Source organism: Podarcis gaigeae (assembly GCF_964106915.1).
Source record: "Podarcis gaigeae genome assembly, chromosome: 2".
In the NCBI taxonomy this organism is placed as follows: Eukaryota; Metazoa; Chordata; class Lepidosauria; order Squamata; family Lacertidae; genus Podarcis; species Podarcis gaigeae.
This window is the reverse complement of record NC_139679.1, coordinates 105,286,916-105,310,444: the sequence shown is the minus strand read 5'-3', so window position 1 is coordinate 105,310,444 and position 23,529 is coordinate 105,286,916. Positions and strand designations below refer to the sequence as shown.

Here is a 23,529-nt window from a genome sequence, read left to right as displayed (position 1 = left end):
TTAGGAAGATGATCATCAGGTATCCGCACAACATGACCAGTATGGCAGGCAACAATGTTTCTTTCCCCACAGGCTTTTGATTTGCTGGGTTTTAGGCAGTGCTTTTCTTCTAGAAAAAAAGGTGCCGATACTCCATGCCCTTGAGTACTCTCAGAAAAAAGCACTGGTTTTAGGTATATTTGTGGCCCCTTCCTTGCCTACCTTTTAGCGGGGTAGGGTGCAATATACCTTTTATATACCTTTTATGTACATTTGGAGATATTCTTAGGCTTTTATTCTGTTCTGGCTATTATTATATTATATTACATTATATATTACATTATATTACATTACATTACATTATATTAATTACATTATTATATTATATTATAATGTAATCTCACTGTATACAAGTTGTACAAGTGACAATAAAGTATTTCAATTTCAATTTTTGATTTTAGTTTTTGGACTTTGTTGTAAGTCACTTTGGGTCACTTTTTGTTTTTACCCCCCCCCCCCCGCAATTAATAATAAAAATAAGATTTGGAAGGCAGGTTAGATGAACAGAATTGTTCTGGTTGCATTTGAAGTAGTTTCTAAGGTCCAGCTCCTCAACAAGCAGCTTTGGAATCAGGAATCGCAGCATGACTACAGGAAGCACTGGATGTCATGAGGTTGCTATTAAGAATCTTCTCAGGTCCCTATCAAAAATATATATCTAATGTGTCTTTAACTCAAGGATTACCATCCTTTCCCTTTGGCATGTTTAGGGCCCTTAGCATAAAGTATTGCCAGATCCCTCACAGCAAGGTCCTGCCTTGACAGCTAGTCTGCTGTCAAAAGCAACGGCAGTTTTAAATGCCCATGAAAAGATTCCCAATTTGAGGAGCATCGTCTATATTTGAGAATAAATCACTGAGATGGCTTCATTCTTGAGGGTAGCCCAAAGATGTAGCGGAGGTATACTGAGATATCACATGAATTTTCCGTGTTTGGAGGAAAAGCAAAGGAGCCCATTGCAATAATGAGAGCAGTGTCATGGCGAACGTGGGGAGAGAGCTGTGGCGTAGTGTGGAGTGTGTGTGTGCGGAGGAGGCAGATCGCCCCAGGCGGCACTTACCTTTGGGGGCGGCACAAGGGGTACGGAGCCCAGGCGCCTCGAGAGCCCAACACACCACTCGCAAAAGCTGCTCGGGGATGGGCTTGCAGTGCACCCAAGCTGCTGTGTCTCCCCTAACTGCCCTCTGGTGGCCAAGAAGGATGCAACAGGCACACACTGGCCCCTGTGAGCGGCACTGGGCTCTCAGGGTGCCTGAGCCGCCAAGTCTGTCCCAGCTGCCCTCAAGTTCTCCCACACCTCTTCCACACACACTGGTCTTACCTTGAGTGCTCAGGTGTGCTGTCACTTCAGGATGTTCTGTCAGCTGCTGGCTTGGAGGAATGATAGGAGGGCTGAACGCATTTAACCAATCCCTGAAAAACACAATTTAAATAATTAAAGCTGGGGGGGGGATGTGCAGCTTATGTAGCAGCAGATATGGCTTTGTGTATCATGAGGCCTTTGAACATCCAACTCTCCCCCTTCCACCTTGCTACCTCCATTCCTTTCCACTGCTTCCAATTTGGCAGGGCAGTAAAATGATATGCTAATAATAAAATAATAATAATAATTTATTATTTATGCCCCGCCCATCTGGCTGGGCTTCCCCAGCCACTCTGGGTGGCTTCCAACAAAATATTAAAATACAGTAATGCATCAAACATTAAAAGCTTCCCTAAACAGGGCTGCCTTCAGATATCTTCTAAAAGTCTGGTAGTTGTTCTTCTCTACCAAGAAGGCCCTCTGCCTGGTTCCCTGTAACTTGGCTTCTCGCAGTGAGGGAAGTGCCAGAAGGCCCTCAGCGCTGGACCTCAGTGTCTGGGCCGAACGATGGGGGTGGAGACGCTCCTTCAGGTATACAGGCCCTAAGCTGTTTAGGGCTTTAAAGGTCAGCACCAACACTTTGAATTGTGCTCGGAAATGCTAATGTGCTAACAAAAATGGGAGTGAGAAAAACAATATTAGTGTTCCTTTTTCGGGAAGCTCTGAGCTGTGTATCTCACTTTTTGTTTACTGTGCTTCATGGGCACGCAAGGATAATCCACTGTAACCACTGCTCTGTATTTGGTGAGACTAGCAAATTGTAACCCAGGGAAAAAAACCCCAATGTTCTAAAAGGCACTGTTTCTTTAAGGTAGCATTTGACCCAGTCGGCAGAGAAATGCAACTTGAAGAAAATGCTTCTTTGAGAAAATGCTCTCCTGTGAAAATAATCTAATACTGACATTGTTTCAATATAGTGTGCAGCACTATTTAGAGCTGATTCAGCAAATATAGGAGCCAGGAGCTTCCAGAATTTAATCTCGAAACATTAGTTAAGAATCAGAGCCATAATAAACATGTATACCGGTTCCTTTTGTTATCGCTGCAAAGAGGCAGAGAACAATCACAGGTATCTCACCTCCAGCCAAACTCTAGAACGGCAATGTTATTGATTCAGGAGGTTTCTTGGGCCCCTTGAACTTTCAGAGAGATTGGGGATGTGGTATAAGAAAGGCTGGAGTTTGACAACAGGTAGTTCAAAGAGCTGAAGATATGATATGAAAGAGGCACTCTGGTCAATCAGCTTTCCAGGTCTTTGTGGTGCTTGAAAAATAAATTCTTCCGCTTTAAAGAACAGTTTTATTTTCAATGTAGGAGCGTGCCGATGGGAGCCCATTGTGTGCCATCCCTCGCCTGTATCTACATGCATTATTTTGATTGAGAATACATTCTGAGTGATTTGAACCCATTTAGGAAGCACTTATTGGCTTATTATCGTTTTATCGATGATTTAATTTTTGTTTTGGACCAGGATATGTTCTTGGAATTTGACATTTGGTTACATCAATGGGATACAGTTTTAATATTTATTGGTAAAAAGAGTGAGGCAAGCGTCTCCTTTCTATCTATTTTTTGTCACTGAACGTAATGAACGTATCATTAATTTACGTCCATTTTGCAAACCTACTGATAGGAATTCCTTACTTCGCTATCATTCTAATCATCCGGTCCAATTAAAAAATAGTCTCCCGTTTAGCCAATTTATTAGACTCAAAAGAAATTCTTCCCTTGAAACTGATTTTCAAAAAAATGCTGCATCCCTTTCCTCTTCATTAAGAGATGGAGGTTATCCGCAGGAAATAATTCAAACAGCCTTTGAAAGGGCTAAAAGAACTTCTAGGCAGGAATTGATGGCACCAAAACCTAAAAACAAACAGGACAGGATTTTTGGTTCTATAGAGTACACTTGTTTATCTTCTTCCATTGAAACTGGTTAAGCGACATTGGCACATCATTTCCCATATTCCAGGCTGTGAAAATGTGCCTATTTTAAGCAAAAGGCGCACTAGATCGTTTAGGAACGTTCTTCCCCACACTGATCTACTTGAATATCATAATGATGACCCGCACACAACGTTGAAAGGGCATTATAGATGCGGTCATTGCACATGTTGCAGATTTGCTTTGCCCGTGAAATCATTTACCAACACAGTAAATGGGCGAAAGGTTGTCCTGCAGCAGTTTACAAATTGTTCTACAAAAAACTGTGTGTACTGTATCTGATGTGCTTGTGGGCTTCTATATGTTGGTAGTACTACTCGGGCAATCTGGTCTAGAATCTCTGAGAATAGGTCCAAAATATTCAATGCTTGTCTAGACCAGTGTTTTCCAACCTTGGGTCTCCAGCTGTTTTTGGACTACAACTCCCATCATCCCTTGCTAGCAAGACCAATGGTCAGGGATGATGGGAATTGTAGTCCAACAGCAGCTGGAGACCCAAGGTTGGGAAACACTGGTCTAGACACCCTGTTAGTCCAGCATTTCCAGCAAGGAGCTCACACTGAAAATGACCTGAGTTTCTTCATTCTGTTGACTTTAAAAAAAACTACCCTTTGGATCCATTGATGTACGAAGAGCCTTGTTACAGAAACAGTACAAACTAATATTTCAATTAGGAACCTTGTTTCCAAAAGGTTTGAATACCGAATTTGACCTTGGATGTTATATATAAATCAATTTTTGTGCCATTGTTTGTTTAGCAACAACAGAGGTGTTACTATACCCTCAACAATGTACAAATGTGATGATTGATTCCATGCACCTGTAATGTATTTAAATGTTTGTTATTGCCAGTTTCAATATTTACTGTGACTGTGAGTAGTTCGTACGATCTTCTGTCTTGAGTGAACCGTGTTGAGTGATTAGGTAAGACACAACATGAGATGGTATTGCACATATTTATTGTAACTGGAATGCATTTTGTATTGTTTAGCACTATTGACTGATGAAGCTTGCTGCGAAACCTGGATAATATCCGGAGAACAGGTCTCATCAATTTGGCTCCATTTGACTACTTGTACCACTTTTACCGTGGGAGTGGTGAGTTGTTGTTTTCCCGCAACCGTGCACACACATATGGCTTTGCGCCTCCAGCAAAGTTTACACATAAGGCTTTGCGCCTCTAGCAAATGACTATTTGAAGAACGCTTTCTCGCAGCCGCTCCTACATATATGGATTTGTGCTTCCAGTGAACGATTATTTGAAGAACCATTTGTTTGTTCCAGCCGTGTAATGTAATACCGCATACACAACCGGTATAGTAAAGAGAGAGACATTAGTTCATTCTATGTTTATGAGTCTCCAGGCTTGGTTATGAATACTGCACTTTAGTTTGCTCATTGTTTAGTAAATTTATGAGTTTACCTAGTCTAGTAAAATTGTCCTGACCATTAGGTCCAGTCGTGACCAACTCTGGGGTTGCGGTGCTCATCTCGCTTTATTGGCCGAGGGAGCCGGCGTACAGCTTCCGGGTCATGTGGCCAGCATGACTAAGCCACTTCTGGCGAACCAGAGCAGCGCACGGAAATGCCGTTTACCTTCCCGCCGGAGCGGTGCCTATTTATCTACTTGCACTTTGACGTGCTTTCAAACTGCTAGTTGACAGGAGCAGGGACCGAGCAATGGGAGCTCATCCTGTCACAGGGATTCGAACCGCCGACCTTCTGATCGGCAAGTCCTAGGCTCTGTGGTTTAACCCACAGCGCCACCTGCGTCCCTACCTGGTTTATACACCCTCAAAAATTGTGCCCGACGCCATGGCCCTCCTGGCAGACACAGCCCCCCAGGCCATACCCCTGGCTAGGTGGACAAATGGACTGACTCAGTTTCAGGCCTCTTTTTATGTTCCTTTGGAACAGGCATTGTCCCACAAAAGCTATCCCCCTTTACTATTTTATTTGTAAAACACACAGGCTTCTCTAATGATCTTAAAGCTCCAATCGTAGACAATGAGAACTAATGATAATAATCAGCTGAGTTACTGAACCAGTTATTAGGAGCCTGCAGAGTCTGCAGGAGCCTGACGACACTTGCAAGGCAGTGGGAACGTTTTCTGGGGAGAAGCTGAATGAAGATGAATAGGCAGACAGGCACGTTTTAGCGTGATTTTCAGAGATGGCCAGGACTAACAGCTACAGACACCCCTTCAAGATATAAATATCGCTGGAAATCAAGCACAGTGGCAAACTAAAGCCACACTATAGTGCCAACGTTTCTTTATCTGTTCTTCCAATATCTTGCCCATCAGTTCATGTGACAGCTATGTATTTCTGTCCCTTCCTCCCATTATGTATAATGTTATGGGCATCTGTTCACTGTGGAGTCTTTCCCATCTGCCAAAGCATCTGGATAAATGATACCATACTGTATTGATTTATTATCCCAGAACCATCCAAAAAAAGACTGTGAGGCTGGCACACACTTTCATTTCACAACCCACCCCCCACCTTTAGGCCTGCCTTAAACTGTGTGCCCAATTTCAAATCAGCAGGATGAATCCAGACCTGTCTGAGCAACTCACCTCGGTCAGCCTGCTTTCTTAGCTTGCCACCCCACAGCCCACCCAGCTCTAAGATCTCCCAGTATTTCAGGCAGCCTTCCAAAGCTGGATGTTGAAGTGGGCAGGGATGGGGGCAGAAATCTGGTTCAGGATTCATATAGTAAAGTCCAGTGTGAGGATCAAATCACATGTGATGGAAATCAAAGGGTAGTTGTTGTTGTTTAGTCGTTTAGTCGTGTCCGACTCTTCGTGACCCCATGGACCAGAGCACGCCAGGCACTCCTGTCTTCCATTGCCTCCCGCAGTTTGGTCAAACTCATGTCTGTAGCTTCAAGAACACTGCCCAACCATCTCGTCCTCTGTCGTCCCCTTCTCCTTGTGCCCTCAATCTATCCCAACATCAGGGTCTTTTCCAGGGAGTCTTCTCTTCTCATGAGGTGGCCAAAGTATTGGAGCCTCCGCTTCAGGATCTGTCCTTCCAGTGAGCACTCAGGGCTGATTTCCTTCAGAATGGATACGTTTGATCTTCTTGCAGTCCATGGGACTCTCAAGAGTCTCCTCCAGCACAAGAATTCCAAAGCATCAATTTTTCGGCGATCAGCCTTCTTTATGGTCCAGCTCTCACTTCCATACATCACTACTGGGAAAACCTTGGCTTTAACTATACGGACCTTTGTTGGCAAGGTGATGTCTCTGCTTTTTAAGATGCTGTCTAGGTTTGCCATCGCCTTTCTCCCAAGGAGCAGGCGTCTTTTAATTTCGTGGCTGCTGTCACCATCTGCAGTGATCATGGACCCCAAGAAAGTAAAATCTCTCATTGCCTCCATTTCTTCCCCTTCTATTTGCCAGGAGGTGATGGGTCCAGTGGCTACGATCTGCGTTTTTTTGCTGTTGAGCTTCAGATCATATTTTGCGCTCTCCTCTTTCACCCTCATTAAAAGGTTCTTTAATTCCTCCTCACTTTCTGCCACCAAGGTTGTGTCATCTGCATATCTGAGGTTGTTGATATTTCTTCCGGCAATCTTAATTCTGGCTTGGGATTCATCCAGTCCAGCCTTTCGCATGATGAATCCTGCATATAAGTTAAATAAGCAGGGAGGGAGACAATATACAGCCTTGTCGTACTCCTTTCCCAATTTTGAACCTATCAGTTGTTCCATATCCAGTTCTAACTGTAGCTTCTTGTCCCACATAGAGACTTCTCAGGAAATAGATGATCAGGCACTCCCATTTCTTTAAGAACTTGCCATAGTTTGCTGTGGTCGACACAGTCAAAGGCTTTTGCATAGTCAATGAAGCAGAAGTAGATGTCTTTCTGGAACTCTCTAGCTTTCTCCATAATCCACTGCATGTATGCTTTCTTTCCTTATAAAAAGCGAGAACAAAACACTAAAGCAGCTACCCAGGTGATAGGACTTTGAAGGACGACCAACAAGGGCCACCTTATTGTTTCTACTGTGGTGGTTTCCTCAGTGAAAACAGGCCCCTTCAAGCTGTTTTGGCCTCATGAGTGAAAAGGTATTGGGGGGGTGATATAACATTGGGGGGGGAATACAAAAGGTGGATACAAGAGGTTGATGCACCCTTCTCCCCACTCTGGCTCCCTTTTGGAGATTATAGGCTGGTTTTTCTTTTTTAAAAAAAGGAAAGAAAATGTCAGGGGAGTTTAACTCAAACTTCTTGTAATCACCACAACAGTTAAGTAATCCACCGCCATTCTCCTGGCTGCACAGAAAGAACCAGATAATGGCTCCTTTAGGAAATGGCTGCAGAGGCAGCGTTTTGCTCCAGTAAATCACAAGATTTGTTGGGGAGACCTATAATTAAGAAGGGAGTTTGGGTTGGTTAATCCACAATTCCACATACTGTTTGCTTATTACCATATTAGACCTGATCTACTTTGTGAAACTTGTTCTGGAGAAAGTTCCATATTAAGTCACTACTTCTCATGCTTTTTTGAAACTGTTGACACTCCTAAAAGTTAACAGAATTTCAGGGCCAGACCAAGACATTTTCCTGCCTGAGGCGGAGGACAAAGGAGTGCTTCTTCCCCATCCCATGTACAGAAGGGAGTGGAATGCTACTTTGCTGCCTGCCCCATTCTGCCTAATGGTAGGGCTGGCCCATGGATTTGCCTTGCTTTCTTTAGAGCTTTGAGTATTTCTTGCCTAGCTCCTATAACCTCAACAGCACTTCCTTTCCCTCATCCCAGCTCCTCACCCTTGCCCCCCAAACCTATACACAGGCTTGTCACTCATTTCCTTTTGCAAATGAATTGTCTACAAGCAGTTAACAACATTGTGAGTGTCGTTTGCCCATAATTTCTTATAAGAAGCAAAAATCCCCCAATCCAATTATTTTACATGAATCACAAATTTGCTACATTTGTGGAAGGGCCATAGCTCAGTGACATATATCACACTTTGTACATAGAAAGTCCATAGTCCAATGCCTAGTCTAGTTAAAAAGTACTGAGGCAGCAGTCATATAAGAGAGACAGAGAGAGATGTCCCTGAGGCCTTGGAAAGCCATTGTCAGTCAGAGTAGACAGCACTGGGTTGGTTGGTGAAATGGTCTATCTCTGTTTAAGGCAACTTTGCATGTTCATATGTTGTTATTTTAATATAATGAAGTAAATGCTACACTTTCTGATATGGTGAAATTTACATTACAACCACCACCTTTGCAGCCCTTTCACGTAAGGGATATTTCTCTTCTTGCAGGATAAAGTTTGACACAATGTGGGGATAGGGGTGTTGACTATTTGCAGTTTAGTAGCGCTGCAGAGAGCTTGCTGGGGAGACCACGCATTAAAAAGGGACTCAAAAATAACTTAAACAAGGTTTTAATAACAAAAACTCCTTATACACTAAATACATCAACAACAAACCAGACCCAACCACCAACCCATCCCCCAGGGTAATGGGAGAGCTGGGTGCTGCTCCTTATATACTATACCCAATTGCTGGCACAGCTTGATTAACACAACTCAGTAGCACCTGCTATGTTTCACAGCTGTAAGACTGGGTCTCGTTATTTGCCCTGGCCCTTAAAGACATACACAACTTGTGAAGCAATAATGAACCTTCACATTTTAAAGTGACCAGTCAACAAGGGGCTGTGTGAAACTTTAAACCAGTCTTTACTAGGAGCGCTTGTGCTTTTCTTAAAGAGTGATGGAGGCTGCAACAAGGGCCTTGATATTCTTTGTCCTAAAAATGGGGTTGTATGTAATATAATAATAATAATTTATACCTCGCCCATCTGGCTGGGTTTTCCCAGCCACTCTGGGTGGCTCCCAATCAAATATTAAAAACACAATACAGCATTAAACATTAAAAACTTCCCTAAACAGGGCTGCCTTCAGATGTCTTTTAAAAGTAGGATATTTGCTTATTTCCTTGACATCTGATGGGAGGGCATTCCACAGGGCAGGCACCACTACCGAGAAGGCCTGGTTCCATGTAACTTCACTTCTTGCAGTGAGGGAACCGCCAGAAGGCTTTTGGAGCTGGACCTCAGTGTCTGGGCTGAACAATGGGGGTGGAGACACTCCTTCAGGTATACTGGGCGAAGGCCATTTCGGGCTTTAAAGGTCAGCACCAACACTTTGAATTGTACTCGGAAATGTACTGGGAGCCAATGTAGCTCTCTCAGGACCAGTGTTATATGTGCCAGGTTAAAAAGTGACAACCCCCTGCCCCAATACGATCATTTTTCCACCAGCAGATGAGTCACAGAGTTTGTGACTCCCTACCTGCCAAACAGGGATGCGGGTGGCGCTGTCGGTAAAACCTCAGCACCTAGGACTTGCCGATCGTCAGGTCGGTGGTTCGAATCCCCGCGGCGGGGTGCACTCCCGTTGCTCGGTCCCAGCGCCTGCCAACCTAGCAGTTCAAAAGCACCCCAGGGTGCAAGTAGATAAATAGGGACTGCTTATTAGCGGGAAGGTAAACGGCGTTTCTGTGTGCTGCGTGGCTCGCCAGATGCAGCTTGTCACGCTGGCCACATGACCCGAAAGTGTCTTTGGACAGCTCTGGCCCCCGGCCTCTTAAGCGAGATGGGCGCACAACCCCATAGTCGGACATGACTGGCTCATACGGGCAGGGGTACCTTTACCTTTTACCTGCCAAACAGGGACATGGGTGGCGATGTGGGTTAAACCACAGAACCTAGGACTTGCCGATCAGAAGGTCAGCGGTTAAAATCCCCGCGACGGGGTGAGCTCCCGTTGCTCGGTCCCTGCTCCTGCCAACCTAGTAGTTTGAAAGCACGTCAAAGTGCAAGTAGATAAATAGGTACCACTCCAGCGGGAAGGTAAACGGCGTTTCCGTGTGCTGCTCTGGTTCGCCAGAAGTTGCTTAGTCATGCTGGCCACATGACCCGGAAGCTGTACTCTGGCTCCCTCGGCCAATAAAGCGAGATGAGTGCCGCAACCCCAGAGTTGGCCACGACTGGACCTAATGGTCAGGGGTACCTTTACCTTTACCTTTACCTGCCAAACAGTAAACTCTGTGGACTTGCCATTCTTTAGTCTTTGCCTACACAAATGTCTACAGATGATGAACATCTGTTTTCACCTCCCGCATGGTTACATGATTGTGCAGTGTTACACCTGAGGTTTATTGATAGTGTGACCCTAGATTGCCATCACACAGGAACCTAGGAAGCTGCCTTATGCCAAGTCCGACCACTGCTACATCTAACGGAGTCCTGTTGACTCCGACCCTACTGTGTCTTCCCATGCTTTCAGACAGGGAATCTTTCTCAGCCCTAACTACAGAATCATGCATGCAATGCATGTGCTGCAACATTTTTGCTGTGGCCCTTCTCCATGGTCTGACTCAATATGGAGAAATCTCGTATTTACATAATGGTATCTTACAGTTTGTTTTCTTTCAAAGAAAGATATGGTGCTTATTCTGCTTTCCGGCAAGCTATGCTGATTCCCGATAAGATTTGCTCCCTGCAGAAAATCTTGGCAGCCATCGAAAACGCTGTGGCAGATAAAACCTGCCATTGGCTTGCCATCTCTCCGTTGGCTCCTCTGCCGCTAGTGCAAGCGGATGTTGCTTCCACATCATCTGCTGCTGGTGTATACACACAATCTGGGGTGAATCTAAGGACAAATACCTGCTCCTTCTCAGCCAAGGTAGAGGGGGGGAGAGGGAACCCACTCTAATATTCTGCCTCAGCAAACAAAACTGCTAATGTGGAAATCCTACAAAGTTCCATTGTGGATTTTGGGAAGGGTGTTTATTGAATTTTTCATAATTTCAGTATGTGCCACAATAAATGTGTACGGCTTCCCTCTCCTTATTACGCAGTACTGTACTTTACTCAGACCACAGTGCTAACTGTCAATCAGTTATGAGAATAAGAAGTAGCTGTGCACACAAGCTTTCCCACATGGTGCCCGTAGCAGTTATGAGTTTGCAGAGGGCCTTCTTGGTAGTGGCGCTCACCCTGTGGAACGCCCTCCCTTCAGATACAAGGAAATAAACAACTACCAGACTTTTAGAAGACATCTGAAGGCAACCCTGTATCGGGAATATTTTTTTTTAAAAAATAATTCTTTATTGATTAAAAAAATTGCATGTCTATACAAACATTATGCACCATCTCTTAACAGGTAGAAATTTTTTTTTATATAAAATAGAAAATTTATAAAGAAAGAAAAAAATAAAAAATAAAGAAGTAACAGAGATAAGAAACAAAGAAATAATAAAAAAGGACAAAGTTATTTACATAGTAAAAGTACTCATTGACACATTGTGTCAATGTATCAGAATTTTTTAAATGTCTAATATTTTACAATTTTTTACGTGCTGTAAGCTGCCCAGAGTGGCTGGAGAAACCCAGCCAGATGGGCAGGGTATAATAATGATAATGATGATAATGATAATAATAGTAAGGAAATGTCAATCAGTATGTAGGTACTTCTAAGTGAGCAACAGTACCTGACAGAGGTGTTTGAGGATGATTAGTACTGGGTACAATTAGTGACTATATCAACAGAAGACACTAAATATGAATAGCTGCAAACATCTGCTGTATATAATGGCTACGCTACACACTTCATGTGTCTACTTTGTCCAGGCAAACTTTAAACTTAATATGATTATTCCGCTTCTTCTTTAACACAGCATATTGCCATCAGAGGAGCCCTGCTGGATCAGACCAAAGGCCCCTCTAACCTAGCATCCTGTTCCCCAAACTGGCCAACCAGTTGCCTCAGAGAAATCCACACGGAGGGCATGAAGACAACAGCCCTTTGCGGCTGTTGCTTCCTAAGAACTGTATTCAGAGGCAATACTGCCTCCGAATATGGAGATTCTGCCTAATCCTCATAACCAATAACCACTGACAGATACTTTTCCCATGGATTTCTCTAATTGGCCTTTTTACAGGCATCTAAGCGAGCGGCCATCATCCCATCTTGTGGCAATGAATTCCAGCAATTAATTGTTCGTTTAACGTGGGCAATAAAACAAATCCTCCCCTGTCAGTGGGAATCAGCACAGATCCAACCACAGGTATGCCTAGGGGGTTCTTAGAACAGAGAGGTGGATGCTGGAAGGATTTGAAGAGCTCACGGTATGTGTACAGGTGAAGAAGGTGCTTTGAACATTTAAAAATGATTCTAATTATCTGTATGACAGGTAATGCTTCTTTCTGCCCATCTCAAACCCAGTCTCCTATGCCTCCTCTACCTCCATTCTGCTTAACAATTCACCCCTGGTTTGTACATCTATCTCCCTGATAAGGTTGCTTTTTTAAATCCCAAACTCCCCACCCCCACCCCAGAAACCCAGCATTTGGGCCATTATTTGCCCATATCCACCAACACAGAACAAAAACAGGGGAAACAACAAGAATTTTTCCCCATCTACCAAATCACGTTCTTGAAAACCCACAACAGGTAAGCAATTATACGTCACTTCCTTTATATGTGCCCGCAGGGTCACAAAATAGCGAGATATTTTTGGAGCCATTCAATTTGCGCTTGCAAGTTTTACCCAAATGTTATCGTAACTGTGAATCACTACAAACTTTTAAAAATAATAATAATACTGAACAACATATTTATCTTTGAAGATAAAAGACATTAATCAAAAGATGCCATCTAGACAGGGCGCAATGTGCATGCCATACACAACTCTCTGAGGAGCTCTGAGCCTTTATTTAAACTATGAAAACCTCAGCTTTAAAAAAAAAAAATGCTACCAGACCATATGACTATAGAGATAGATTTGACATTATGGTAGCTATGAAGTCGTGCAAGTTTGGAAATATCACAAGAAACCTGGCTTTATTATGCATTTCAACTCAAAGGGCTGGATCGTATCTGGGGGTTATGATTATAAATAGGAGTATGGTAATGGGTCATCAAGCATTGTTTGGTGTGAACTACAGCCATGGAAAGCAAATGCTAATTATGTCAACTACAAGCACATAAAATCTTTAGTAAGGTAAGGCCACCTAGCTTGAGATGGATTTCCGATACAGTCCTTAGTGGTACATTTGCTGCCCATCTTGCTTTAAAGTCTAAGGGTTGAATCCACCAGGAATTTCTCTTGCACAAATCCAACCAGAATGTATACGATGTGCACAAGAGCACACATGGTGATACTGTGTAAGGTACATCCCTTTCAGTGGGGCTTGCACAAGACAGATTCTCCTGGATAATGATGCCATCAGCCAATTACACAGGAAAATGCACCCTTTTACCATTCTTCCTCCCAATGCATTTTTTAAAAAAGAAATGGCAAAACTCTCTTTAAAATTGGTTAACCAAAAACAAAACAAAACAAAACACACATGCACACACATCTGCGCCGAGATCTTATCTGCCGAGTTTCAGCAAAGATCTGCAGTTGATGGATAAACCACGAAAAAAGCCGGTTTATCATGGAAACATTGACAGATGCTCTGTTCTGGCAGCCAAGACAAGTGTTAGGCACACTGCCTCTTAAGTTGCAACAGCTTTCTAGCAAGTGCTTCAGAATGTGCATGTGTGCAAGGGAGAGAAAGTGAAAGGTGGGGGCACACAACTTAAAAAAAATATACAGTTCCTTGCCAGGATAGATAGGGCCATAGGAAGCTGGTTTCTACCAAGTCAACCCATTAGTCCAGGCATGTCCAAAGTCTGTTTCGGGGGCCTAATCCTGGCAGTTTATTTCCTGGAGTAAAATCCTAAAAAAAAACCCTCAACAACTTCAATCCTAAAAAAGGTTGGCCCCTTGGTCATCTGTCACAGCCCTTCACTTCATCAAATCTGGCCCTCTTTGAAAAAAGTTTGGACACCACTGCTTAGTCACTCTGTCTTAGCATTATGTGCCTTGGGCGAGTGTCAGCGACTCTGTAGGGTTTCAGACAGGGTGGGGGCTTTGTCAACAAAACAATACCTGGAAATTCCAGGGACTGAACCTGGGATCGAGTGCATGTGTTCTACCACTGAGTTTCTCCATGCCCTGCACCTCCCCCAGCTTGCCCTACCCTGATTCCTGAAGGAAGATAAGAGAATGCATTGTGTAAGATCTCAGGTGTCAGGCTTGTAGCCCAGTGGACATTGCCACCAGTCTCTCTAATTTATTCCTGGGCCTGTTTCAACCAAGGCAGACTTCTTACACAGAAAGCATTTCCGTATGACAAACAGCACACTTGCCTGCGTGTGCACTTGCAACCTGTGGCAATCAACATGTGACAATCTAACATGTTTCCTACAAAGACGGAAGAAAATACTTTGCTTCTTTAAAAAAGGGAGCCAGTTTTATCTTCTCAAAACAGGAAAAAAACCCAACAACCCTCCCAATCCTAATCAAGGATTTTGTTTAATTAGAGACATACTCTCATTATGTTATCAGAGCCTCAAGCAAAATCAATATAATCAACATGCAAAAGGAGCTATCTATGGGTTTCCTGATAACAGAAGTTAAATGCAGGAGCCTGTGTGACATTGGGATTGACATTGCCTAAAGAACAGAGAGGGTCGTTTTATAAGGAGTCAAAGTTAAGTTCACTTGAGGCTGGATTCACTGTTTAGGTAACATCAACTTTGTTGGACTGGTCATGTTGTGCGGATGCCTGATGATCGTCTTCCAAAGCAATTACTCTATTCCGAACTTAAAAACGGAAAGTGTAATGCTGGTGGTCAACGAAAGAGGTTTAAAGACTGTCTCAAGGCAATTTTTTTTAAAAAGTAGTATAAACACTGACAACTGGGAAACACTGGCCTGCGAGCGCTCCAATTGGAGAACAGCCTTTACCAAAGGTGTCATGGGCTTTGAAGACACTCAAACTCAGGACGCAAGGGAGAAACGTGCTAAGAGGAAGGCATGCTTGGCAAATCCACACCATGATCAACTCCCACCAGGAAACCAATGTCCCCACTGTGGAAGGACGTTTGGATCCAGAATTGGCCTCCACAGTCACTTACGGACTCACTGTTAAAACCGTGTTCATGGAAGACAATCTTACTCGCCTACGAGTGATCGCCAAAGAATCTCCACTGAAGGGATTAGGACATAAAGTTATGAGCTGGCTACATAGAAAAAGGGATGCAGTCTGTGGGGAAGAGCTACATTTGTCAGGCTGGACCTCCTTCCACACTAGACCTACTTGTACATACGCATTCTTGTGCAGCGTTCCAAAATGGAGCTGGGAATGCCTTGCAGATTTTGCTGAGCATGCAGAGACTACCAACACATTCTACAGGGCGATGACTTGATGTGGTGTGATGTTGGGGCCCACTGCGCATGAACACAGTCCCAGCATGGTGCTGGGACATCCCTGCGACTGGTGGCTTCCCCAATGAAATCAACAGATGCCAGTTCACTTGGGGCGATCATCAAATGCATTTAAAAGCAGATTTGGACTGGATGGAAGCATACCTGCTGGAAATGTGATAATAACGATAAGCTGTGGTTCGTGTGGATAAGGAAGTTCCCATTCCTTTCTTGTATCTAATTGGCTTTTGCCCAACTTTCATTTTTCTCTCCCTCTGCTCTCTTAGTCTTCTTGCTTCATAATAATAATAATAATAATAATAATAATAATAATTTTTATTTATTTATATCCCGCCCTCCCCAGCCAAAGCCGGGCTCAGGGCGGCTAACAACAATAAAACAGTATAACAGTACAACACAACACAGTCCAACGTTAGATCTCTTGCTTCTTTCTAGTGTCCACTGGTTCCTAATACCTCAGGCACTCAGTGCCCCCATTTGCTTTCTCTTTCCTAGATCCCAGATCATCCTGCTCCAGCTTCCTTTCTGCTGGGTTCTCTTTCCTCTACACCGGCTTCCTCCATCACCTCTTCCCTCCTGCTCTTTGCTTCTGCCAGTTATCTGCATTGGCTCATGTCTCTATTCCCTTACTAAGCCAAAGGCCAGCGACAGGAAACCTGTGCCCCTCCAGATGCCACCGGATTACAAATCCCAAAATTCATGACTCTTGGTCATACAGACTGGGTATGATGGGAGTTGGAGTTCAACCTCATCTGGAGGGCCACAGGTTCTTCTTTCCCGCTATAGGCCATCCATAAAGAGATTTCCAGTTGTGCAAATTGGTCCAGGGAAAGGTTTGGATAAATGACTGCTGATAACAGTCTGAACCTGGTCTGAACAAAGACATTGGATTCTTATCTCATTATACATGACAAAGCCATTTTTCACCTTCTCACCCCTTGCTTTTTCCTGTAAGACCTATTGCAGTCGTTAAGAGTCGTCAACAGGCTCATCACAGCTATCTGCCAATCACCCATTCCCACCACCCTTCTGAGTAATACCCCTCCCCACCTTCTCACTATATAGAAGGGTCTGGTAACTTCTGTTTCAGTGTATCTGAAGAAGTGTGCATGCACACGAAAGCTCATACCAAGAACTAACTTAGTTGGTCTTTAAGGTGCTACTGGAAAGAATTTTTTTTTTGTGCTGATAACAGAGAGAGATGTCTGCATAAGCAGCCTTGATGTGATTTCTTCCAATAGAACGAACATATTGAGTGCTGTTCCCCAGGTGACAGGACAGAAACCCCCTCCCCAAAACAGCATATGACACACTTTTCCTTCCCAGACTTCACTTTTACAGCTGGTAATGTTAGGAGGCCCCTTCATGGATCACTGCCTTGCCGTGGCGAAGGGGCTTGAAGAACTCAGAGAAGCTATGAACTATGCCGAGCAGGGCACCCAAGATGAACAGGTCATAGTGGAGAGTTTTGACCAAACGTGATCCACCTGGAGGAGGAACCGGCAAGCCACTCCAGTATCCCTGCCAAGAAAACTCCATGGACAAAGACAACAGGCATATAAAAGATATGACGCTGGAAGATGAGCCCCTCAGGTCGGAAGGCGTCCAACATGCTACTGGGGAAGAGCAGAGGGCAAGTACAAGTAGATCCAGAGCTGATGAAGCGGCTGGGCCAAAGCCGAAAGGATGCTCAGTTGCGGATATGCCTGGAAGCGAAAGGAAAGTCCAATGCTGTAAAGAAAAATATTGCATAGGAACCTGGAATGTAAGAACCATGAACCTGGGTAAGTTGGAGGTGGTCAAAAATGAGATGGCAAGAATAAATATTGACATCCTGGGCATCAGTGAACTAAAATGGACGGGAATGGGTGAATTCAGTTCGGATGACCATCATATCTACTACTGTGGGCAAGAAACCCGTAAAAGAAATGGAGTGGCCCTCATAGTCAACAAAAGAGTGGCGAAAGCTGTACTGGGATGCAATCTCAAAAATGATAGAATGATCTCGATACGAATCCAAGGCAGACCTTTTAAGATCACAGTAATCCAAGTTTATGCACCAACTACTTGTGCTGAAGAAACTGAAATTGACCAATTCTATGAAGACTTACAAGACCTTATAGAAGTGACACCAAAGAAGGATGTTCTTCTCATTATAGGGGATTGGAATGCTAAAGTAGGGAGTCAAGAGATAAAAGGAACAACTGGCAAGTTTGGCCTTGGAGATCAAAACGAAGCAGGGCAAAGGCTAATAGAGTTCTGTCAAGAGAACAAGCTGGTCATCACAAACACGCTTTTCCAACAACACAAGAGACGACTCTACACATGGACATCACCAGATGGGCAGCATCGAAATCAGATTGATTATATTCTCTGCAGCCAAAGATGGAGAAGCTCTATACAGTCAGCAAAAACAAGACCTGGAGCTGACTGTGGCTCAGATCATCAGCTTCTTATAGCAAAATTCAAGCTTAAACTGAAGAAAGTAGGAAAAACCACTGGGCCGGTAAGATACAATCTAAGTCAAATCCCTTATGAATACACAGTGGAAGTGAGGAACAGGTTTAAGGATTTAGATTTGGTGGACAGAATGCCTGAAGAACTATGGATGGAGGCTCGTAACATTATACAGGAGGCAGCAACGAAAACCATCCCAATGAAAAGGAAATGCAAGAAAGCAAAGTGGCTGTCCAATGAGGCCTTACAAATAGCGGGGGAGAGAAGGCAAGCAAAATGCGAGGGAGATGGTGGAAGATACAGGAAATTGAATGCAGATTTCCAAAGAATAGCAAGGAGAGACAAGAAGACCTTCTTAAACGAGCAATGCAAAGAAATAGAGGAAAGCAATAGAATGGGAAGAACCAGAGATCTGTTCAAGAAAATTGGAGATATGAAAGGAACATTTCGTACAAAGATTTCCATAATAAAGGACAAAAGTGGAAAGGACCTAACAGAAGCAGAAGACATCAAGAAGAGGTGGCAAGAATACACAGAGGAATTATACCAGAAAGAAATGGATGTCTCGTATACCCCAGGTAGTGTGGTTGCTGACCTTGAGCCAGACATCCTGGAAAGTGAAGTCAAATGGGCCTTAGAAAGCACTGCAAATAACAAGGCCAGTGGAAGTGATGGTATTCCAGCTGAACTATTTAAAATTTTAAAAGATGATGCTGTTAAGGTGCTACACTCAATATGCCAGCAAGTTTGGAAAACTCAGCAGTGGCCAGAAGATTGGAGAAGATCAGTCTACATCCCAATCCCAAAGAAGGGCAGTGCCAAAGAATGCTCCAACTACCGCACAATTGCACTCATTTCACACGCTAGCAAGGTTATGCTTAAAATTCTACAAGGAAGGCTCAAGCAGTATGTGGACCGAGAACTCCCAGAAGTGCAAGCTGGATTTAGAAGAGGCAGAGGAACCAGAGACCAAATTGCAAACATGCGCTGGATTATGGAGAAAGCTAGAGAGTTCCAGAAAGACATCTACTTCTGCTTCATTGACTATGCAAAAGCCTTTGACTGTGTCGACCACGGCAAACTATGGCAAGTTCTTAAAGAAATGGGAGTGCCAGATCACCTCATCTGTCTCCTGAGAAATCTCTATGTGGGACAAGAAGCTACAGTTAGAACTGGATATGGAACAACTGATTGGTTCAAAATTGGGAAAGGAGTACGACAAGGCTGTATTTTGTCTCCCTGCTTATTTAACTTATATGCAGAATTCATCATGCGAAAGGCTGGGCTGGATGAATCCCTAGCCGGAATTAAGATTGCCGGAAGAAATATCAACAACCTCAGATATGCAGATGACACAACCTTGATGGCAGAAAGTGAGGAGGAATTAAAGAACCTTTTAATGAGGGTGAAAGAGGAGAGCGCAAAATATGGTCTGAAGCTCAACATCAAAAAAACGAAGATCATGGCCACTGGTCCCATCACCTCCTGGCAAATAGAAGGGGAAGAAATGGAGGTAGTGAGAGATTTTACTTTCTTGGGCTCAATGATCACTGCAGATGGTGACAGCAGCCACGAAATTAAAAGACGCCTGCTTCTTGGGAGAAGGGCAATGGCAGGCCTAGACAGCATCTTGAGAAGTAGAGACATCACCTTGCCAACAAAGGTTCGTATAGTTAAAGCTATGGCTTTCCCAGTAGTGATGTATGGAAGTGAGAGCTGGACCATCAAGAAGGCTGATCGCCGAAGAATTGATGCTTTTGAATTATGGTGCTGGAGGAGACTCTTGAGAGTCCCATGGACTGCAAGAAGTTCAAACCTCTCCATACTGAAGGAAATCAACCCTGAGTGCTCACTGGAAGGACAGATTGTGAAGCTGAGGCTCCAGTACTTTGGCCACCTCATGAGAAGAGAAGACTCCCTGGAGAAGACCCTGATGTTGGGAAAGATGGAGGGCACAAGGAGAAGGGGACGGCAGAGGACGAGATGGTTGGATAGTGTTTTCGAGGTTACCAGCATGAGTTTGACCAAACTGCGGGAGGCAGTGGAGGACAGAGGTGCCTGGCGTTCTCTGGTCCATGGGGTCACGAAGAGTCGGACACGACTAAACGACTAAACAACAACAATGTTAGGAGGAGTTGGACTAACAGACAGACAGAGAGTTATGAGTGTGGGAAATTAGATAGATAGTGATAGCAGTCTTTATTCACCAGAACATTAATTGATTCTGGAGCAACCCATCATATGAGGTTAATATGCATAATAGAATCTGTGGTGTCAAGTTCAACATTTATATGCAACTGTTCAGACATGATAAAGGACTCTAAAGCTGCACATCTGTTTGTATATTCTAATTAAGGCATATTAGCATTGATCAACTAGGTACCATATATAAATCAATACAAGGTGACCTAGGTATTAAAAACACATAGTTTTAAAGGAGCCTTGGAGCATATGATAAATGAACATTTAAAGTTTGCTCTTGGGTTTCTTTTTGTAAAACAAACAACCTTCCCTGTCTTGCTAATAGTCTTCATAATTTGTAGAACTGTCATCTTCCTTTCTGTGCACACAGGCATTAAGGAGAAAACCTATTTCCCATTGACAGGAATGAAACTTTGTTGCAGGTATGTACCCAATTCACAAAATCTTTGTTCAGTTCAAGAGCGGGCACAGCTACACATGTGCATCCTTTAAGTATAAAGAGCTGCCCTCTCCATTGAAGTGAACGGAGAAATCTGATGGTGCAGAAAATCCATACATACACTGGAGCACACTAAGGGCTCTGGAGTAGGGTGTTGCTGTTTTTTAAAAAAACTATGCATAAAGTTGGTAGCCCATATGCCTAAAATTTATTAACAGGAAGGAATAAAGAGAGTTTCTGGGTAACATCTAGCTCATTAGTCTTGATAAAACCCTTGTATTCTGGAATAGTCCCCACCTGCTTCCAGAAATGCTTCCTTAGAATACAGAGTTTCAGGATGACATGCTGTACCTGTGTAAGACCAACAAGGAGTCTTTTGTCAACTTAAGGACTAAAGAAATGCATGTCCCTGAATATCAGTTGCTGGGGAACATGAATGGGAGAATGCTAATAAGCTCATGTCCTGCATGTAGGATTCTCAGAGGTATCTGGTTGGCCACTGTAGGAACAGAGTGCTGGACTAGTGAGCCTTTTTGCAGCTGGGCTCTTCTGATGTGCTGAAATCTAACAAGGCACAAGCTTTCATGGGCCAGGGTCCATTTCATCAAATGCATCTGGACAGAGAAATCGGAAAAGACATTTCAGGTTGCCACTATCTGATAATGGTATCTATACCAAGGACAGATAACTTTATCAACAATATTTTCCATGCACAAATGTCATTCACAAATTTATAAACTGTTAGCATGCCAGGCGAAAGGTGGCCTGTATGCAGAAGCATATCCAACTCCCATTTGATGCAATCTCTTGAAAGATAAAGTTATTTGTCCCTTAGCTGAAAGAAAGGATCACACTCAGCTTCTTTTATATTTGCACTCTTATTTGTAGGTACCAGTTGCAGCCATCTTTTAAAGCTACTTTCCATACGCATGAAGGACAGAAACTTACCATTTATCTCAGGATTTGACTTGCATTTTGGAGTACATGCAGTTCTCTTGGACTGCATGCGCCCTGTGCTTTTGTTTTTAAAATAGCCTTACAGGGGAAAAACAAACCATATAGCAAGATATGCTGGGATGAGCAGCTTAGGCTCCCAGCTGAGCTACACTGGCGTAACCACCTCAAATAACCACAGAGCCCCAATAAAGGGGTGTGGTGGGGCCAGGACCTGCCATGGGAGGTCCAAAACCCATCCAGCTTCGCCATGTGACCTGGCAACCCAGTGTAGATTAAGCCAATAGAAATGGTGGTGTAACTCAAACTCTCTTTAAAGACTTGTTTTCCCTCTGCCAGGCTTAGGCTGGTTCATCCAGCAGTAGCTCTGCTCCTGAAAGGAGTATGGATCTGGCACACTTTATTCTGGCTTACTTTATGCCATCTTATTGTGTATAAGATTGCTCCCACAATCTCTAACATCAAACGGTGGAATAAAACTGAATAATGCTTCACAATAAGTTCCTAATTCAGAGAGCTGCTTAACTGCACCCATGCCCAAGTCTAAACAAACAGAATCCTATAATGAATGACAAGACGTATATGGAAAAAAGGAAAATTATATTAAAAAATGTTGTTACCTATCTGCATGGGGAACAGTAAATTCACGGAAACCAAACAAAAGTGTGTGGAGGGGACTACACAATTGTAATATGTAAACACCTTTCCCAGGGCTTTAAATTGCATTAAAAGTTTGCATTTTTGTAGGGGGACATATATTGTTTAAAATTATTTTAAGGTCAAAACTTGCAACGTGTTGATGATTTAAAAATGCGAGGCGAGAATGACATTATATTACTCTTCTAGAGTGTTATTGTAGTGTTAAAATATCATTAAATCAGCACAAACCAACACTTATCATTTCCTGCACATTTTTCACAGTAAGCTGCATTCTGACTATGAGTAATCTGTTAATCTGTTCTTTGCCTCACAATCCGTCAAAGTGACAGATTCATTCCATCCCTAATACATAATATCTTCATTTACTGTATGTGCCTTACAGGAAACTCTCTCTCTTTTTTTGCTAGCACTGAGATTTAGAAAATCGCAAGCAAATACACAGTGTCACAATCCTTGCTCCTGCCTCTTTCTGCAGCACTTCAGAAAGTCCAGCCAACTAAATTTCAAGTGCTGTTAATCTAAGCAAAGATTTCATCACGTCCAGCATTTTTAATAGCTTGAAACTACAACCCTCAGACCATTTAGCCCTAAAATCCCTTTGAATTCAGGAGGGGCTGTTTTTGTACTTTGAAGGAATTGGATGCATACAGCCCAGATAACTGAAGAGGCCCCATAGGAATATTCCACAGGGACATCAAACAGTGAATGAACACCTCCTGATAATTGAGGCACCAAACGGCCACCACAAATCAAACACCACATGGAGAACTTGCACAGCACCTGACATCAGCTCCGACGCGGTCGGGGACACAATCATGTTCATCAGTTTAATTGGTAGATTCATCAACTAAAGCTTTAGCTGATTAACCAGTAGGAGGGAAATTTTAATTGGTAGGGCTGGAAGTTAGGGGGACGCTTTTCTTTTGGGGGGCTGGTGGTGTTACAGAACAAAAAGAAAACATTCTCTGTGTTATAGACACTCCCCATGTGGTTCACCACAGTCTTCTGGATATATTTCCAGTACTGTTCAACAGGATTTAATAATGTGAGAGCTGGTCCTTATGCATTGATAATCAGCCCTCTACTTGCAAATAGCAAAGTGAAATGGGAGCTGCAGACTTCTTATAGTATTTAATAAATGTATACAACACCTTTCCCCACCATTGA

At 43.3% G+C, this 23,529-nt stretch overlaps 1 protein-coding gene across 5 annotated transcripts in view; it reads right to left on the bottom strand.

The window, feature by feature from the left end:
* CFAP20DC (CFAP20 domain containing) overlaps positions 1-23,529 on the bottom strand; it is a 151,378-nt gene that overhangs the window by 4,973 nt on the left and 122,876 nt on the right. For all 5 annotated transcript variants that reach the window (XM_083723738.1, XM_083723739.1, XM_083723740.1 and 2 more), the window contains one exon: positions 1,361-1,452. In XM_083723738.1, the coding sequence (XP_083579864.1) occupies positions 1,361-1,452 (92 nt within the window). The remainder of the gene's footprint in view (positions 1-1,360; positions 1,453-23,529) is intronic.